Raw genomic sequence first — 17,485 nt, forward strand, 5'->3', positions numbered from 1 at the left:
TGTTTAATAAATCATAGCCTTTTGGAAGTAAATGTATATAAAAATCAACCACCATTACATGTTCTTTAAGGAGTCCTGGTGGCGTAATGATTACGTGTTCAGCTGCTAATCTAAAGGTTGGTGGTTTGAATCCACCGGCAGTTCTGCAGGAGAAAAGACCTGACGATCTGCTCACATAAAGAGTACAGCCTATATAGTAAAATCTGTTAAGAAAACATTCTGTATCCCACTTTGGAGAGTGGCATCTGGGGTCTTAAACACTAGCAAGCAACCATCTAAGACGCAGCAATTGGTCTCAACCCACCTGGAGCAAAGGAGAATGAAGAACACCAAAGAGTAATTATGAGCCCAAGAGACAGGATGGGCCACATAAATCAGAGACTACAACAGCCTGAGATCAGAAGAACTAGATGGTGCTTGGCTACAACCAATGACTGCCCCGACAGGGGATACAACAGAGAACCCCTGTGGGAGCAGAAGAGCAGTAGGTTACAGACTTCAAATTCTCATAAAAAGACCAGACTTAATGGTCTGATTGAGACTTGAAGGACCCCGGAAGTCATGGTCTCCAGATCTTCTCTTAGCCCAAGACAGGAACCATTCCCAAAGCCAACCTTTCAGCAGGTATTGTACTATAGAATAGAAAATGATACTGGTGAGGAGTGAGTTTCTTGGATCAAGTAGGCACATGAGACTATGTGGGCAGCTCTTGTCTGGAGGGGAGATGAGAAGGCAGAGGGGGACAGAAGTTGGCTGAATGGACACGGAAATAGAGGGTGGAAAGAAGGAGTGTGCTGTCTCATTGGGGGAGAGCAAGGTGTATATAAATTTTTGTATGAGAGACTGACTTGATTTGTAAATGTTCCCTTAAAGCACGATAAAAATTAAAAAAAAAAAAAAGGATTACAGCCTAGGAAACCCTCTGAAGGAGTTCTACCCTGTCTTATAGGGTCACAATGAGCTGGAATCGACTCCACAGCACACAACAACAGCAACAAATGTTCTTTAAGTTTTAATGAGAAGTAAAAGATCTGTAACTGTAAAAGAACATATGAACGTTAGTAATTCGTAAACGTGCAATTGTAGAAGGGTAAACATGTACAGAAAAATTGATAAGAAAGCGGATGAGGGAGATTGATTCTGATGTAATTAATGTGGGAAAGGGCCAGCAGTATTAGCATTTTCAAAAACTCTCCAGATGATTTTGCTGGGCAGCCAAGGTTCAGGACACTAAATTGGAAGACAGTAGCGGAGAGCACAAGAGCATAGCTGGAATACAGATATTACTCAGTAACTTAAAATTTGGTAGATTGAAACTCAGCTACATTAAAGAATATGGTGAAAATCACAGTAATGCCAGGCTTTAGCAAGTCTGTCTGTAGGAAGATTGTGAAGAAATGAATAAGAAAAAGGAAAACACAACTGAATCTGGTATAAGCTTGCAAAGAGCTGGAAAACTCAAAGAAGGACCACAGGGAAGAGACTGATATCACTGGAGAAAGGTGACTGGCAGGTCAGTTTTGACTTGATTTCTCAAATGTTATTGAATGATATGTGGGCTCACAATGTGCCTGAAACTGTGGACAAAGACTATCCTAATTCACGGATACAAACTGAAAACTCAAAAGCATGCTTCTTAGGAATTCCACCTTTAAAACAATATACTTCCATTTGACCTAAAAATAATTAAATGGAAACATCAAAGACCATTTTGGTGTTACAAAATCATTTTAAACAGGGTCCCAATAACACCTGAGCAAACTAACTTTCTGGCTGTCACTTCAATAGATATCCACTGAATGTTAATATTTATTTTGGAATGAGAGCTATTTCTTTAGGTTCTTAGGACTTCAGAATACATCTTGAAATGCAAATATTCAACATTTATGAATAATAATAAATAATATTTAAAGAATGATGTTAATATGGTTTAGTCATAATATAAGCAGATGTGACTATTAAATATGTAATTGTATTTAAATTGTGGCAAATTATTTATTAGTAGAAATAGTGCCAACAAGTTAGTATTAAATTTAACTAAACATGCTAGTGAGTCTGTTACAATATGATTTATATTACTAATCCTAATTCTGACACATCACAAAGTCTAACATTTGCTTTAGAATACCAAATTATGATTCATTATTTCATTACCATTTTAACAGCAAGAATTAATTAAATTTAATGATATCCAATAAAATCAAGTTAATCAGATTATTGAATAAATTCCCAGCTCTATGTTTAGAAAGGGCTTCGAAGATAGGATAAACCCGTCAAATCATCAGGTTTAGGGTAAATGTTTGAAAAGTACTTCCTTTCATTGCAATGAGTTCAGTTTGCCACAAGAGAGAGCTCAGTCACTACATTTTATTAAAGAGACTCATTCTTTACTTTCCACTATATAGAAATTCTTATCTGAAATACCTGCCACACTGTAGAAGAAATGAATAAATCTATTGTTTAAACATTTATAAAATGCAGAGTAAAGTTCTATAAATGAAGCTCTCACATTTGGCATTTCAGAAGTCATTAGTCCCTGGCAGAGAAAAAACGTGTTAGTGCTAAAGGTTTGAAGGCAAATTTCTAATGGAGAAAGACTCAAGTTTCTGTGTGTATAGTCTATCTCTGAGCGAAGCCTATTGCTGAGATTAAGGGGAAGGCCTCTTCACACACGAGAAATACATGCTTTTTCAAAATGAAATATAATATCTTTTAATAGTCTGATTCTTGATAGAAGAAAAATTTAAGCAGGATCACTTAACAAAACTTTAGATAACAGTAGTAGACACAGTTTTAAGCTCATCAATATTCAGCCCCTACTTCTGCCCCCATCCACAGTAAGTAAATTAAATTAAAATTAAAAAAACACATACACTCAAGTTTATCCTCAGGCCTTCCTCTTTCAAGGAGAGATAGGTAGCAGACAATATCCTTCAAGTAGATTACTTCTGGGGAACTCGTATTTGCAGGAGAAGTGCGGGGAGGAGTGATGGCACCTTTACTCATTCTCAAACCTAGAAAAGCAATTTGGATTATAGTTTTTAAATATTCACAATGCACGCAAACATAAAACCAACAAGAAACTATGAGATAATGCATAGACTGTGCATAGAGCTACATATTTTTCATGGGGCCGTGGTGGTTCAGTGGTAGAATTTTCTCCCTCCATTCCGGACACTCGGGTTCAGCTTCTGGCCAAGGCATCTCAAGCACAGCCACCACCATCCTTCTGTCAGTGGAGAAATGTGTGTTGCTATGATGCTGAACAGGTTAGTGGAGTTTCCAGGCTAAGGCAGACTAAGAAAAAAGACCTAATGGTCTGCTTGCGAAAATCAGCCAATGTAAACCCTGTGGATTACAACAGTCCGATTCCCAGCTGATCATGGGGAGGATGCAGAACGTTTTGTTCTGTTGTGCATCGCATCCCCATGAGTCCTGGGCCGACTGGATTACAGCTAAAAACTAAAATTAAACCAAACTCTTTGTCACTGAGGTGATTCCAACTCATGGTATGCAGAGCACAACTGCACCCCAAAGGGTTTCCAGGGCTGTAACCCTGCTCTGGGTGGGTTCAAACCCCCAACCTTTTGGGTAGTAGTTGAGTACTTAATCTGTTTGTGCCACCTAGGCACTCCACAGCTAACCACAACAGCATGTTTCCTGGGTATTGAATAATCAAAGTATCTGAAACTCCAGTATAGCAGAGTCAGGCATACTCTACGACTGTTGTAAATAACGGAGAGCTTTTTGGGACTGCCCTACCTGCCCACTGAAAGCATTAGGATCAAAGTCTTATGGGCCAGGGTGAGTTGGTAGACATAATTGAACATACAAGGAAGCACTTTCATATTCCACCTTTCACAAGTCAGAAGAATCTGAAATTTAGTCTTTCAGGGCAAACTATACAAGAAATGTAAGTATACTGTAATATGATTTATATACTGATCATCAGGGCCCATTCATTCACAAAAACATATATTTCTGCCCAGTATTTGTCAGTGTTATGAATAAAATATTTTTTCTGCCATCAAAGAATTTGCCCAGGAGCAAGGGAGAAGAAAACATAAACAAAAACCTGGAGAAAGATGGCAGACTTTTAATTAGAGAGGTAAGAACAAAGGACCAAGACTTGGTTTTAATAAGGCCCTCACTTTTTTTCTGAAGCCCATTAACTGTGCCCGTTCCAAGACAGGGGTGCAGGACTTGAATGCTAGTCATTTACTACTGTTGATTATTGCTAATTGCCTGGCGGGTGATAATTCAACTGAAGCTTGTTCACCATAAGTTATTGGTTCCATCTTACAGAGAAGCTTCTGAAACCAGATTGTGTGTACATGGCAAGGCCTAAAGGTAAACCCTAATTAACCTTCAAGGCATACTTGGCAACAAAAGAGGTGTTTGGATGAGATGGCTAAATAGCTGAATGGCTAATGGATTCCTATATCAACCAGGAGCTGATGAAATGAAGAGAATAATCCCAGCCAAATGTGACTTTAATACCCTTTCATTCACTTCTACAGTTCTACCAGACCTCGATCTCAAACCTTTATGTATTTCCTTTGATGTATAATTTTTATTCTCAGGCATATATTTTAATTCATCATGAAATTTCATAAATTAGTGTTATTATTGGCAATGTTACCGCTAATAAAAAAGTACCATTTATTGTCTAACAGTTCCTATGAGCTGGAATTGACTTCGTAGAAATGAGTTTGTTTTTTTTTTGGTTTTTTTTGGTTTATGTGTCATGAATCATGCTAGGGGCTTTAACACATGCTATCTAACCTAATTCTCATATTAGCCCTGTGAGGTAGATTTTATCATTCCTGTTTTCCAGATGAGAAACAGGCTTATAGAGATTAATTTCCTAGAGTTTTATAGCCAACAAGACAAGCCCATCCTTTTTACACCAGTGGCTTACAGACTATTTCCATCTGAGGCCAATAAAGAGATAATTACAGATAAGAAAAAAAAAAAAAAAAAAAGACCCTCTTAACCCAGTACATGCACATACACTTATCACTACAGAGGTCCCTGGTGGCACAAACAGTTAAGTGCTTGGCTACTAGCGTTTAACAAGAGGCTCCTAGGAAGGCAGGCCTGGCAATCTGCTTCCAGTAGGTCATGGAATTGAAAACCGTGTGGAGAAGTTCTACTCTGCACACATTGAGTCACCGTAAGAATCAACTTGACAGCAACCAACAAGAACAGTAGGTTATATAATTTCTCATATATTTTCTATGTTAGTCTACTCTATTCTCTTTCATTCTGAAAATTCCATCAAAGACCCTCTAAACGGAATTTTCTATCCACAAATGGGTTACAACCCAATATTGAAAAATACTCCTTTACACCCTTCTTTCATTTTCTTTGCCAAAGCCTTACTTATTTCAGCTATATCTCTATGCTTTAAATGGATTCTATTTATAAAGTTATTTTCAGAGACATATATTGTAAATGGATTTTCCTTCTTAACAGAAATATTACTGTATATCTAATACAAATTAATATAGCTATTTTTATAAACCAAAGAAGTCAGAAAATTAAAGGCAATTATGAACTTAAAAAAAAAAAAATGCCCTGAATCATTCCAATTAGCCAACTAAAGCTTAGCTAGCTGCAGGAATAAGGAGTTCCAACTCATGACAAAAGACATTTTGGCACTGACCCTTGACATGACCATAACTTGCAGGCTCGGAGAACACAGCACTTGAGTTATGGTTGGTTAAACTATGACCTAACTCATTTTGCCTGATGAGCTAATCCTCTCTTCTGAGTCCCTCCGCCCCACTTTGGTAATGAAATGATTTAGTCAACTTGATTTAACTCTGTTATACAAAAACTCAAGGAAAAAACAAATAAACAAGAAAGAAAGAAAGAAAAAAATAATGACATGTCCTGACATTTATTTGGGAGAATGCCAAATGTATTATATATCTTCATTTATTTAGAATATTTTAAGATAATTTGTACTTACAAAACCAAGATGCATGGTATTTAATTATTAGCTTTCATAATACAGAACATAAACAATTAGAAACTGTGAAGATCATATAATTTTCTGTTTGTCTTTTCTGTATATAATGTATGTATTCAGCATATGCATATAATTTATATTTAACCCCACTCTTTTGTAGGAACATATTACTGTACTAAAATACTCTTTGTTTGACACAATGAGTAAATATTTCCTGTTTTCTGTTCATGACACGTTGTTAACTAAAGACTATCACGCATTCAATTATGTCATGGTTTTACCTTCAAAATAATCAAAAGTTTATTAAAAAAAAAAGAAATAATGGGTATATATGAGAACACACATTGAAGAACTAATTAACTCTCCAAGTCCAATTATAGCAAACCTGAGAAGTAAAATATACACTTTTGCAATGATTTATATGGTAGATCAGAGGAAAAGATAAAATATCAAAGAATTTCTCACAATAACGTCACAAAATTTTAGAACCTTACTTTACTAAATCTTGAGGTAATTAAGTGACGAAAAAACTCACAGCATTGTTTCTGTTCCCCTGCCTCCGAGACCAGCTCACTTTTTTATGTCATCAAAGTGTTTATTTGTGTCTTTATTTAGTGTCCTGAAAGCAATCCTAGCGTCCCAATCTGTTTTTATAGAGGTTGTTTTTACACCCTACTCTACCATTTAAGGAGACTGGTTGCACATTGGTTAAGCGCTCTGCTGCTAACCAAAAGGTTGGCAGTTCGAACCTACCTGCCACTCGACCCACAGGAGAACGATGTGGCGACCTGCTTTTGTAAAGATTACAGCCTTGGAAACCCTATGGGGCAATTCTACTCTGTCCTGTAGGTTTGCTACGAGTCAGAATGGACTTGAAGACTATGGACTTCGTTTGGTTTGGGTCTATCCTTTACAAATTTCTTTTCCTTTTTCTAAACCTGCCTAAGTTATCTCCTACTTAACTACCTCTATTACTCCCAGTTCACTGCCCTGAAGAAAAGTCCTTTTCCTTTTAAGCAGCTGTTAATAGTTATGCAGAAACAGGGCAGACTGCACAAATGCAAGCCAGGTTTCTTGACAATTAAATAAATAAATAAAATTGTTCTCAAGGAGATTCAGACTTATGGCAATTCCATGTGTGTCAGAGAGGAACCATAATCCAGTGTTTTCAATGGCTGATTTTTGGAAGTAGATCATTAGGCCTTTCTTCCCAGATGCCTATGGGTGAACCTCCAACCATTCAGTTAGAAGCCAGCACGTTAACTATATGAATCATCTAGGGATTTCTCTTGACTATAACTCACCAATAAAATGGAAAGCGGAATCTTATAATGAATATTTTAGGAGCATTAGCATATAATGAAGAAGTTCAAAATGATACTTCCCATTAACAAAGTCCACATTTAACCCATCCAATCACCAGTAAAATTCTCTTTAGGACTGGACATGAACATCAATCTAGTCAAAACAAAAGGTGTTTCTTTCACCTGAAGTAGTCAATATTTATCTCTGAAGATCACAAGATTGGGTGATACCCAATTTGCTGGTTTTCTGACTTGCCCAAAGTTATCCTTCTTGAAATATTTCCACACAGACACACACACATTATTTTGTATATATCCAAATACCCACATATATCTATACATACATGTGTGTGTGTGTGTACAACACAATATAAAATAAAAAGTGAAGGAATAAGTATTGGAATTTTGTAAACAAGGTATATTACTTTAAATAGGAATAATTACTTTGTACTTCAAGAGCATTTTCTGTTTTTATAGTCACTTCAATATATCTGTGTGTGTGTGTGTATGTGTCCATTTATCACTCTATGTGAACATTCTTCATAGTTTAAGCTACAAAAAATAGATAACAAGCACTAGTCAAACTGAATATTATCCACTATTACCATATTCTTCAAACACAGGATTTTCATTGTATTCCTATCTAGGCATTCCACTTCTTGAAACAATAACTGCAAAAGTTTTGTTCTAGTAAACAGCTTTAAAATCCAATCTCGAGTTTCAATATTAGCAAGAAAATTTTCAGTACATGTTAATTAAGTGCCTGTTCTCCAGTTTGTTTTATTTTCAAACATTTGCATGTCAGATAATGAAAACTGTGACATTACCTCCAGTTACTTCCCTTTATCTATTAAAATGAAATATTCAAAATAACATAAATTATATTTCTAAATTTATAAAGCAATAAAACATCCCAACAATTTGGCTTTTCCATTTATTTAATTTTTTTATGCTGGCTCAATTTGGAGAAATTTATCAGGCTAATGAAGCAATTTGTCACATGGTATAATCATATTTCCAGTATTTTTTTTTTATATACTAATAGTCATGACAGTAGCATAGATAATCAAGAGTAAAAGAGTTGTTATTTAGTATTATCATGCTTTACATGACTTTCAGTCTTAACCTTCCTACTATGCCAGTCTCTGGATAGTATTGTCATTATTCCTTATTTCTGTGCTTACACAAACTGGCAGCAAAATGAGGTAGGCTGAGTGACAAGAAGGAATGTAAAATATTTTGTGACTCTTTTTTTTTTTTTTTGGTTTATAAAGTAAGGGTAGGCAGTGGGATACAATTCTTGACAAGAAACTGTAGTCAAGTAATCCCTCCCTGAACATGTTCTGGGTTTCGTTTGCTTGGACATTGCAAAAAAAGCCGAAACAAGTGATTAACAGGAGCAGGGCTTACAGCATATGTCTTTTGGGGCAATATTCTAGGAGCAGAGCAACCTCTAGGAAAGAACAATAGTAACAATATCCCTTCTCTGTGCAAACAATACTTTCACAGGTAGTCTTATCTGACCCAAAATTCCATTGTAGAGATGAGAAGGTAAAAAGTCAGAGAATAAAATAAACTGCCATGGTCACACAGCAGTGAGTCTGCAGGCAGAGACAAGAGTTAAAGACAGGCCGCCAAACATGCTCTTTCAAAAGCCAGAAAGGCAAGGTCTGTCTCATATAACTTTCTATGATGATGGAAATTTTCTATAAACAACCAGTTTAATACAGTAGCATTATCCACATATGGCTATTAAGCACATAAAATGTGACTGAGGAAATGAATTATTGTATTATTTCATCTTAATTAATTTAAACAGCCACAGGTGGATAACCCAGACCCAGTGCCGTCAAGTCGATTCCAACTCATAGCGACCCTATAGGACAGAGTTGAACTGCCCCACAGAGATAGTGGCTTTTATACTGCCCAGTGCAGGCAATAGACTGTCTGCAGGTAGATAATTGGAAGTTGATTTTCGATCACTTGAATATACCTAAATAAGAAAAAAAAAAAAAAACACTATTAAAAAAGAGGCCATGATTTATTCCATAGAAAGAAATCCCTATACAAAATTTACGGCATCTTAAAAAAAAAAAAAGGCTAAATTGAATTTAATATTTATCCTATTATGCAAATTAATATACTGGAAAAAATCTGTTGAATGAATAATGGTAAGAACTAGACTTTATTAAACACTTTCAATGTACCCAGTACCGTTTTTAATAATTTACATTTATTCAGCTTTTTAAGTTTCACAACATCCAATAGGACAGATACACTTATTATAGCCATTTTGCATTTGAGAAAACTGAGGCAAAGACAAGAGTCACAACTCAAAAGACAGCCTGAATTAGGATGTTACACTTAAGCGTGTTTCTGTGGGGTAGGAAGTGAAAAATAAATCTCAGTAATCTGTCTCCTGACTCTCATAAAATGGTCCTTTGTTTTTAAGAGTGGTTTTCAAGATTCTTAAGAGTACATGTATTGATTAGTTCATAAACCATTTGGAAGGAAATTAGAAATCCTAGCCAAAGCTGAGAGCTCTAAATTTTTACCTTTCATTCTGACCACACCTGGGGCCATCCTTTATAATGCAGGCTTGTGAGTGAGTTTGTGTGTGTGTGTGTATATGCAAACATACACATACATATATACATATTTACTAAATTTTTAACAGCAGGTGCTTATAGGGAAATGGACTAAGAACGATTTTTTTGTGCTTATCTGTGAAAAGGAAACCCCTGGAGGCGTAGTGGTTAAGTGCTATGGCTGCTAACCAAAAGGTTGGCAGTTCGAATCTGCCGGGTGCTCTTTGGATACTCTACGGGGCAGTTCTACTCTGTCCTATGGGATTGCTATGAGTCGGAATTGACTCAATGGCAGTGGGTTTGGTTTTTGTTTTCGTGCTTTGTAATAGATGTGCAATCAGCAAGTATTACTGTAATTTAAACCTATAATAGTCTTTCTCAAAATTATCAAGTGAATGAAAATTCCATAAAGAACCCTGGTCTTTATACATAACATAATGGAATTACTATTCTTTCTTTAATATAGTCTTCTCTGTGACCTTATAAATAATTAAGATACACACACTCACATATTCACTGCTGGCATGCCTGCTCTTGCTCATTCTAAACTTGTATAATTAATTTTTTACCAAGACAATCCAGATAAGAGTAATAGTTTCTTCTCAGCACAATTAATAAAGTGCGTCTTTCAGCAGGAACATTCAATAAGTCATTTGGCAAAAGAACATTCTCCCAAAGGTTCAAGTACCTTGTTTTCATGTACAATTTTCTACTTTTAATTTGATTAATATCCTTATGGACAAAAAGAATCTGTTTATCTTTTTCTGCTTCTAATAAGTACCTGTTATCTGACTCTGGTTGCACAGAAATCATGAAATGAGCTCAAATCTATTGATATTATGCAGACATGTAACTGAACAGCACAAATCAATCAATCATTGGACAATCAGTCATCGTCAGGATGGACAATGGAAGCCTCAGGAACCAAGGAAAAGGTGCCTTAACTTTTTCAGAGATAGTTGTTATTATTCTCAATCTTAAATATCTTCTGGTCTCTTTATACTTTCAATTTTATCCTCCCTCATGATAATTTTTTTTTTTCATGATAGCTTCCATAAGACTGGCAGTGTGATTATTTTCTGGCTTAAAATTCTTGTAATTTTAATTGTAAAATTAAATTGTAATTTTTTTGTAAAATTCTGCAATTTTTTTCTGGAAAAAATTCAAAGCTTAGCGTGACAGACAAAACTCTTTACCTTGTGGCCTTGGCCACCTCTCTTGCCTCTTCTGTAGCTGGTCTCCTCCGGTCATTCATCTGCTTTAGCCCAACTGTAGTGACAGTGTAGACCCAGACCTCTATCCTTCTTCAGCCTCCGAAAGAAACCCTGGTAATGTAGTGGTTAAACGCTCGGCTGCTAACCAAATGGTCATTGATTTGAACCCAGCCACTCCCAGGGAAGAAGATGTGGAAGTCTATAAAGTCTATAAAGATTTACAGGCTTGGAATTCCAGTGGGCCAGTTGTACTCTGCCCTGTAGAGTTGCTATGAGTTGGAAAAGACTAGACTGCAACAGGTCTTCACCCTCCTAAGTCCCTCAGAACTATGCCTGATTCTACCATAAGTCCCCTAAACCACGCTCTCCCCCAAGCCATGCCCATGGTCATGTTTACAAAGTCATGAGCACCATCTGCCCTGGGACCAGCAGGAGTGATCTCCTTATGCCCCTTATCCCAGTTTTAACCAATCATGAGAAGCAGCCCAGGACTCCCAGGCACCCCCAGCTTCATCTATGCTTTCTATCACCTTTCCTTTTCATTTTCAGCAATACCACTTATCCACATATGAGATATTTATTTGTTTACTATATGTATTTATTTATCCATTTATTTGTCTATCTCTCTGTGCCCCTCCCCCCCATACACACCACACTAGGATGTAAATTAATATTGTTTACTAATGTATCCCCCCCCAATCTGAACGGTAATTGGTACATTGTAAGCAATCAATAAATATTATTGAATGAATAAATACTGACAGTCTTACAGATCACGCACTGCCCTTTTTTGACATGTATTTTCATATTTGCTAAGAAGTGAACATATTGATTTCTCTTCTTGGAACTTCCTTCCCACTCTGTTCTACCTGTACTTACACAAACCTCAGGCTTCCCCAAATGCACCTGGGTAACTCCAATTTATCCTTAAAATCTCAGTCAGATGACCCCCTGCAATAGGATGCCTCCTGCTCCTCCAGTTTCACTTGGATACCTCCTTTGCTCTATTCCCTTTACATTCAATTAATAACCGGATCACCAAGTTTATTTTATTGTAATATAATTGATCACCTAATTGCCTGTCTCTCTGCTTTGTTCTAAAGGACGCTTAGTCTTCCGAAGGTTATCCTGGTGCATGATGATTTAAATAAACAGATGGTTGGATTCATGAATTATTGAAGGAAAAAGTGAATAATTAAATGGTACAACTGGGCAATTATCTACGTGATTTGATGTAAAGCATGCTAGAAAACCTATTTTCTCTGCCCTATAAAACAACTAATAAGAAATTACAACAAATCTCTTTCACTGATCTGTGGCTAATGCTGGACATTTACTACCATAGATTCAAAGTTTTGGGTATGGTAGAGTCTCAGCAGGAGGATATCATATGCATGTCTGCACAAATTAATATAGATTACATTCTCTTTAAATTACTATGCTCTTAGAGAAAGTTTGGTGCCCTGGTGGTTTTGAGCTTGGCTGCTAACCAAAAGGTCAGCAGTTTGAATTCACCAGCTACTCCTTGGAAACCCTGTGGGACAGTTCTACTCTGTCCTACAGGGTCTCTATAAGTTGGAATCAACTTGCTGGAAACAGATTTAGTTCTGGTTTAGAGAAAGTTAGTTATTAATAAATTAGTTACTAATAACTTCAGAACTTTTTTTTTTAATTGATACTCTATAAAAAAAAGATAACTTGGCAGATGTTAGTTAATTTCAGAAGTGTCTGTATAGAGTTGGCCCGGATGGGACTGGACAGGGGCAGGGATCCACCATATATTCTACAAGAGGCGATGACATGACTTTTACAAGGTTGTCAGGGTTGCTCCCCAGTTGCTCGCTCTAGATACCACGTTTTATTGATCATGCATGCCTACCATGGAACACAATGTGTGCTGTTTAATTAGAACAGAGCTTAAGTTGAGGCTTGCAGGAGGCTGGTGGAGATAATGGCAGCAGCAACATCATGCATGAAAACAAAGTCCTGAGTAAACAGACCAGGTTCAAGTCTCAGAAAACAGCTGGATATAAAAAAGGGGGTGCCATGCATTGGATAAAGAGATAGAGAGAATTAGGACAGGAAGCAGACTCTATAACCTGCATGGCCTCAGGCCTCATGCTATGGAACTGAGATTTTACTATCTTCTTAACTTGTTCTTGAATGTTGAGTAGCTAAAGCAAAAGGAAAAAATGATGAAGTAGAAGAGAGAACAGAAGATTTCAAAGGGCGGCTGAAGAAAACAAAGTAAAATATTACGATGACATGTGCAAAAACGTGGACATAGAAAACCAAAAGGAAAGAACACACTCAGCATTTGTCAAGCTAAAAGATCTGAAGAAAAAAATCAAGCCTCGAGCTGTAATACTGAAGGATTCTACAGGGACAATATTAAACGATGCAGGAAGCATCAAAAAAAGATAGAAGGAATATACACAGTCACTATACCAAAAAGAATTGGTCGACATTCAACCATTTCAGCCGTTAACATATGATCAGGAACTGATGGTACTAAAGGAAGGAGTCCAAGCTTCACTGAAGGCATTGGTGAAAAACAAGTCTCCAGGAATTGGCAGAATACCAATCAAGATGCTTCAACAAATGGATGCAACCTTGGACGGCCCCACTCATCTATGATAAGAAATTTGGAAGACAGCTACCTGGCCAACCAACTGGAAGAGACCCATATTTATGCCTATTCCCAAGAAAGGTGATCCAAGTGAACGTGGAAAGTACTGAACAATATCATTAATATCACATGCAAGCAAAATTTTGCTGAAGATCATTCAAAAGTCGCTGCAGCAATATATTGACAGGGAACTGCCAAAAATTCAAGCTGGATTTAGAAGAGGACAGGGAAGCAGGGATATGATTGCTGATGTCAGATAAATCCTGGCTGAAAGCAGAGAATACCAGAAAGATGTGTAGCTGTGTTTTATTGAGTATGCTAAGGCATTTGACTGTATGGATCATAACAAATTATGGACAATATTGTGGAGAACGGGAATTCTGAAACAACTGTGCTCATGAAGAATCTGTACATGCATCAAGAGGCAGTTATTCGAACAGAACAAGGGTATGCTGCATGGTTTAAAGTTGGGAAAGGTGTGCGTCGGGGTTGTACCCTTTCACCATACTATTCAATCAGTATGCTGAGCAAATAATAAGAGAAGCTAAACTATGTGGAGAAGAACACAGCATCAGGATTGGAGGAAGACTCATTAACAATCTGCATTATTCAGATGATACAACCTTGCTTGCTGAAAGTGAAGAGGACTTGAAGCCCTTACTGATGAAGATCAAAGACCACAGACTTCAGTATGGAATACCCTTCAACATAAAGAAAACAAAAATCCTTGCAACTGGACCAATAAGCAACATCATTATAAACAGAGAAAAGACTGAGGGTGTCAAGGATTTCATTTTACTTGGATCCACAATTGACACTCATGGAAGCAATAGTCAAGAAATCAAGACGCATTGCATTGGGCAGCTCAGCTTCAAAAAGAACTCTTTACACTCTTGAAAAGCAAATATGTCATCTTGAGGACTAAGGTGCTCCTGACCCAAACCATGATGTTTTCAAATGCCTTATATGCATATGAAAGCTGGACAATGAATAAGGAAGACCAAAGAAGAATTGACACCTTTAAATTGTGGTCTTGGTGAAGAATATTGAATATACCATGGACTGCCAAAAGAAAAAACAAGTCTGTCTTGGAAGAAGTACAACCAGAATGTTCCTTAGAAGTAAGGGTGGCGAGACTAGTCTCATGCTTTGGGCATGTTATCAGAAGGGATCAGTCCCTGGAGAAGGACATTACGCTTGGTGAAGTAGAGGGTCAGTGAAAAAGAGGAAGACCCCCAACGAGATGGGCTCAAGCATAACAACAATTGTGAGGATGGCGCAGGACCAGGCAGTGTTTCCTTCTGTTGTACATAGGGCCACTATGAGTTGGAACTGACTCAACAGCTTCTAACAACAATAACTGTGTTGCCATAATATAATAATTTCATTATATTACAATAAAATAAATGTGGTGATCCTGGAGCCTAATCAAGGGCATATGAGGACGAGGTGTCTCAAAAGGAGAGGATGAGGCAGAAGGACTAGAGCTCCGTATACCCATACCTTTCCTCTACTCCCTCTTCAAAAAAAAAAAAAAAAACTCTGTTTTAATCTGCTTTAAATATCAGGTATCTAAGTTTGTTTGAAAGTTACTTCTGCTGCATAACTAAAAGTTTGAAAAACACTGTACTACGTGATGGTGAAGGCCTGAAATTTTTAAACAGAGGGGTACTATAATCAGGTTTCTGTGTTAGAAAGAATGTTTTGGAGACAAGAAGTCAGCACAGGGCTGGCTGGGGCCATTCTAATTAATAGCATATGACACAAACAAGGATAGGCCCAACTCTGACACCGGCAGAACTTTTGGGAAGAAAGAGTTAGGGTGCCTAAATGCAAGCATTTTGCAATTAACTAAATACTAGAGGCGAGGCAGTACAGCGTAGCACTGAGTTGAAGATTTTAGGGTTGGGAAATGGATAGATGCCAGGGTGCCATTCACCAACTAAGAAGATAGGAAAAAGGCCAGGTTTGGTGTGGAATATAATTAGCTGACTTTCAGACACATTTAGTTTGATACCTTGTGGGCCATCCAGATGAAGAGCTCCAGGAGATAGTAAAAGTACATTCTTTCTAAGCTGAAGACACAATTCTGGGTTGTGTAGGGAGCAATTAAGGCATTTTATGTCTGACGGTGCTTATTTTTTAATATGATATAAAAAATTGTCATCTATACAAAATGAGGAGAAAGATTTCAGTAAACTTAAAAAAAAAAACTTAAGGAAGCTTAAAAAGTTTAACATAGTTGATCTAGAGTATCAAGAATAATTTTTTTATATAAAACACATTTTAAAGAACTAAAGAGATGTTAAGGCCATGCTTACACTGGGGATTTGAAATTTGTAGTGGCAGAAATCTGCATATTTATGAAATTTTTTTCTGGTTATGCTCAGTGTTCAAGTTGTAGGAGCAGAAATATGAGATCATCATATGGATTCACGGTTGAGCATTGGTGGAAAAACTAAGGTTTCAAATGACTAAAAGACTATGTAAAGACAGTAGTTCAAAGGGATAAAAATAAGATCCAGAGTTGGTCAGTGGACTGGCAGAGAAGTGAAGAGTCAGGGACCTGACATTTACAGTGGGCCTTGAGAAAGCTGGAAGGATAGAGCATAAGGGATATGTTCAGATGTTAAAAGTCCAACATGGAAACAAGAGAAGTAATAACCTTAGAAGTAATCATTTTCTATTTAAATAGGTGATAAGAGGCACTTACATTGCAACAAAGTGTTTCATAAATCACCTACTTCATCAAATACCAGATGACCAAAATAAAAAAAAAACAAACCCAGTGCCGTCGAGTCGATTCTGACTCATAGCGACCCTATAGGTCAGGGTGGAACTGCCCCATAGAGTTTCTAAGGAGCGCCTGGAGGATTCAAACTGCTGACCCTTTGGTTAGCAGCTGTAGCACTTAACCACTACGAATACCAGATGAATCATTAGAAATTACAAACCCCCCAAAAGAAACCACAGCTACGCGTGCACACACGCACACACACAACCTACAACCTTTATACTCATTTATATACTTTTAATCCAGCAAAAATTAAATGTTTTACTTTTATCATATTCCCTGTTGTCATGGATTGAATTATGTCCCCCCAAAAATGTGTGTATTAACTTGGTTAGGCCATGATTCCCAGTATTCTGTGGTTGTCCTCCATTTTGTGACTGTAATTTTATGCTGAAGAGGATTAGGGTGGGATTGTAACACACTTACCAGTCACATCCTTGATCCAATGTAAAGGGAGTTTCCCGGGGATGTGGCCTGCACCACCTTTTATCTCTCAAGAGATAAAAGGAAACGGAAGCAGGCAGAGAGTTGGGAACCTCATACTACTAAGAAAGCAGTGCCAGGAGTACAGTGTGTCCTTTGGACCTGAGGTTCCTGTGCTGAGATGCTCCCAGACCAAGGGAAGACTGATGACAAGGACCTTCCTCCAGAGCCAACAGAGAGAGAAAGCCTTACCCTGGAGCTGGCACCCTGAATTCGGACTTCCAGCCTACTAGACTGTAAGGGAATAAACTTCTCTTTGTTAAAGCTATCCACTTGTGGTATTTCTATTATAGCAGCACTAGATGACTAAGACACATGTATTTGATTATCATTGAATAACAAGAATAACATTTTTTTCCTTTTTAGTTTTGCTTTTAATTGAGAAGCCCTTCTTGTTCCGTAGATATACAGAGTAAAGAATAGCTATGATATTCCTACTGATACTGTGGTAATAAAATATAGTGTACTCTAACGGGGCTAAACAAATCAGATTTTA

The 17,485-nt window shown here is 37.2% G+C and overlaps 1 protein-coding gene across 11 annotated transcripts in view; it reads right to left on the reverse strand.

Moving 5' to 3' along the window:
• DGKB (diacylglycerol kinase beta) overlaps window positions 1–17,485 on the reverse strand; it is a 795,246-nt gene that overhangs the window by 577,392 nt on the left and 200,369 nt on the right. For all 11 annotated transcript variants that reach the window (XR_007518417.1, XM_049893502.1, XM_049893507.1 and 8 more), the window contains one exon: window positions 2,874–3,014. Coding sequence is in view for 10 of the 11 variants with exons in the window: in XM_049893502.1 (XP_049749459.1) it covers window positions 2,874–3,014 (141 nt within the window). In the remaining variant the exon portion in view is untranslated. The remainder of the gene's footprint in view (window positions 1–2,873; window positions 3,015–17,485) is intronic.

The sequence above is a fragment of the Elephas maximus genome, chromosome 8, assembly GCF_024166365.1.
Source record: "Elephas maximus indicus isolate mEleMax1 chromosome 8, mEleMax1 primary haplotype, whole genome shotgun sequence".
NCBI classification, from domain to species: domain Eukaryota; kingdom Metazoa; phylum Chordata; class Mammalia; order Proboscidea; family Elephantidae; genus Elephas; species Elephas maximus.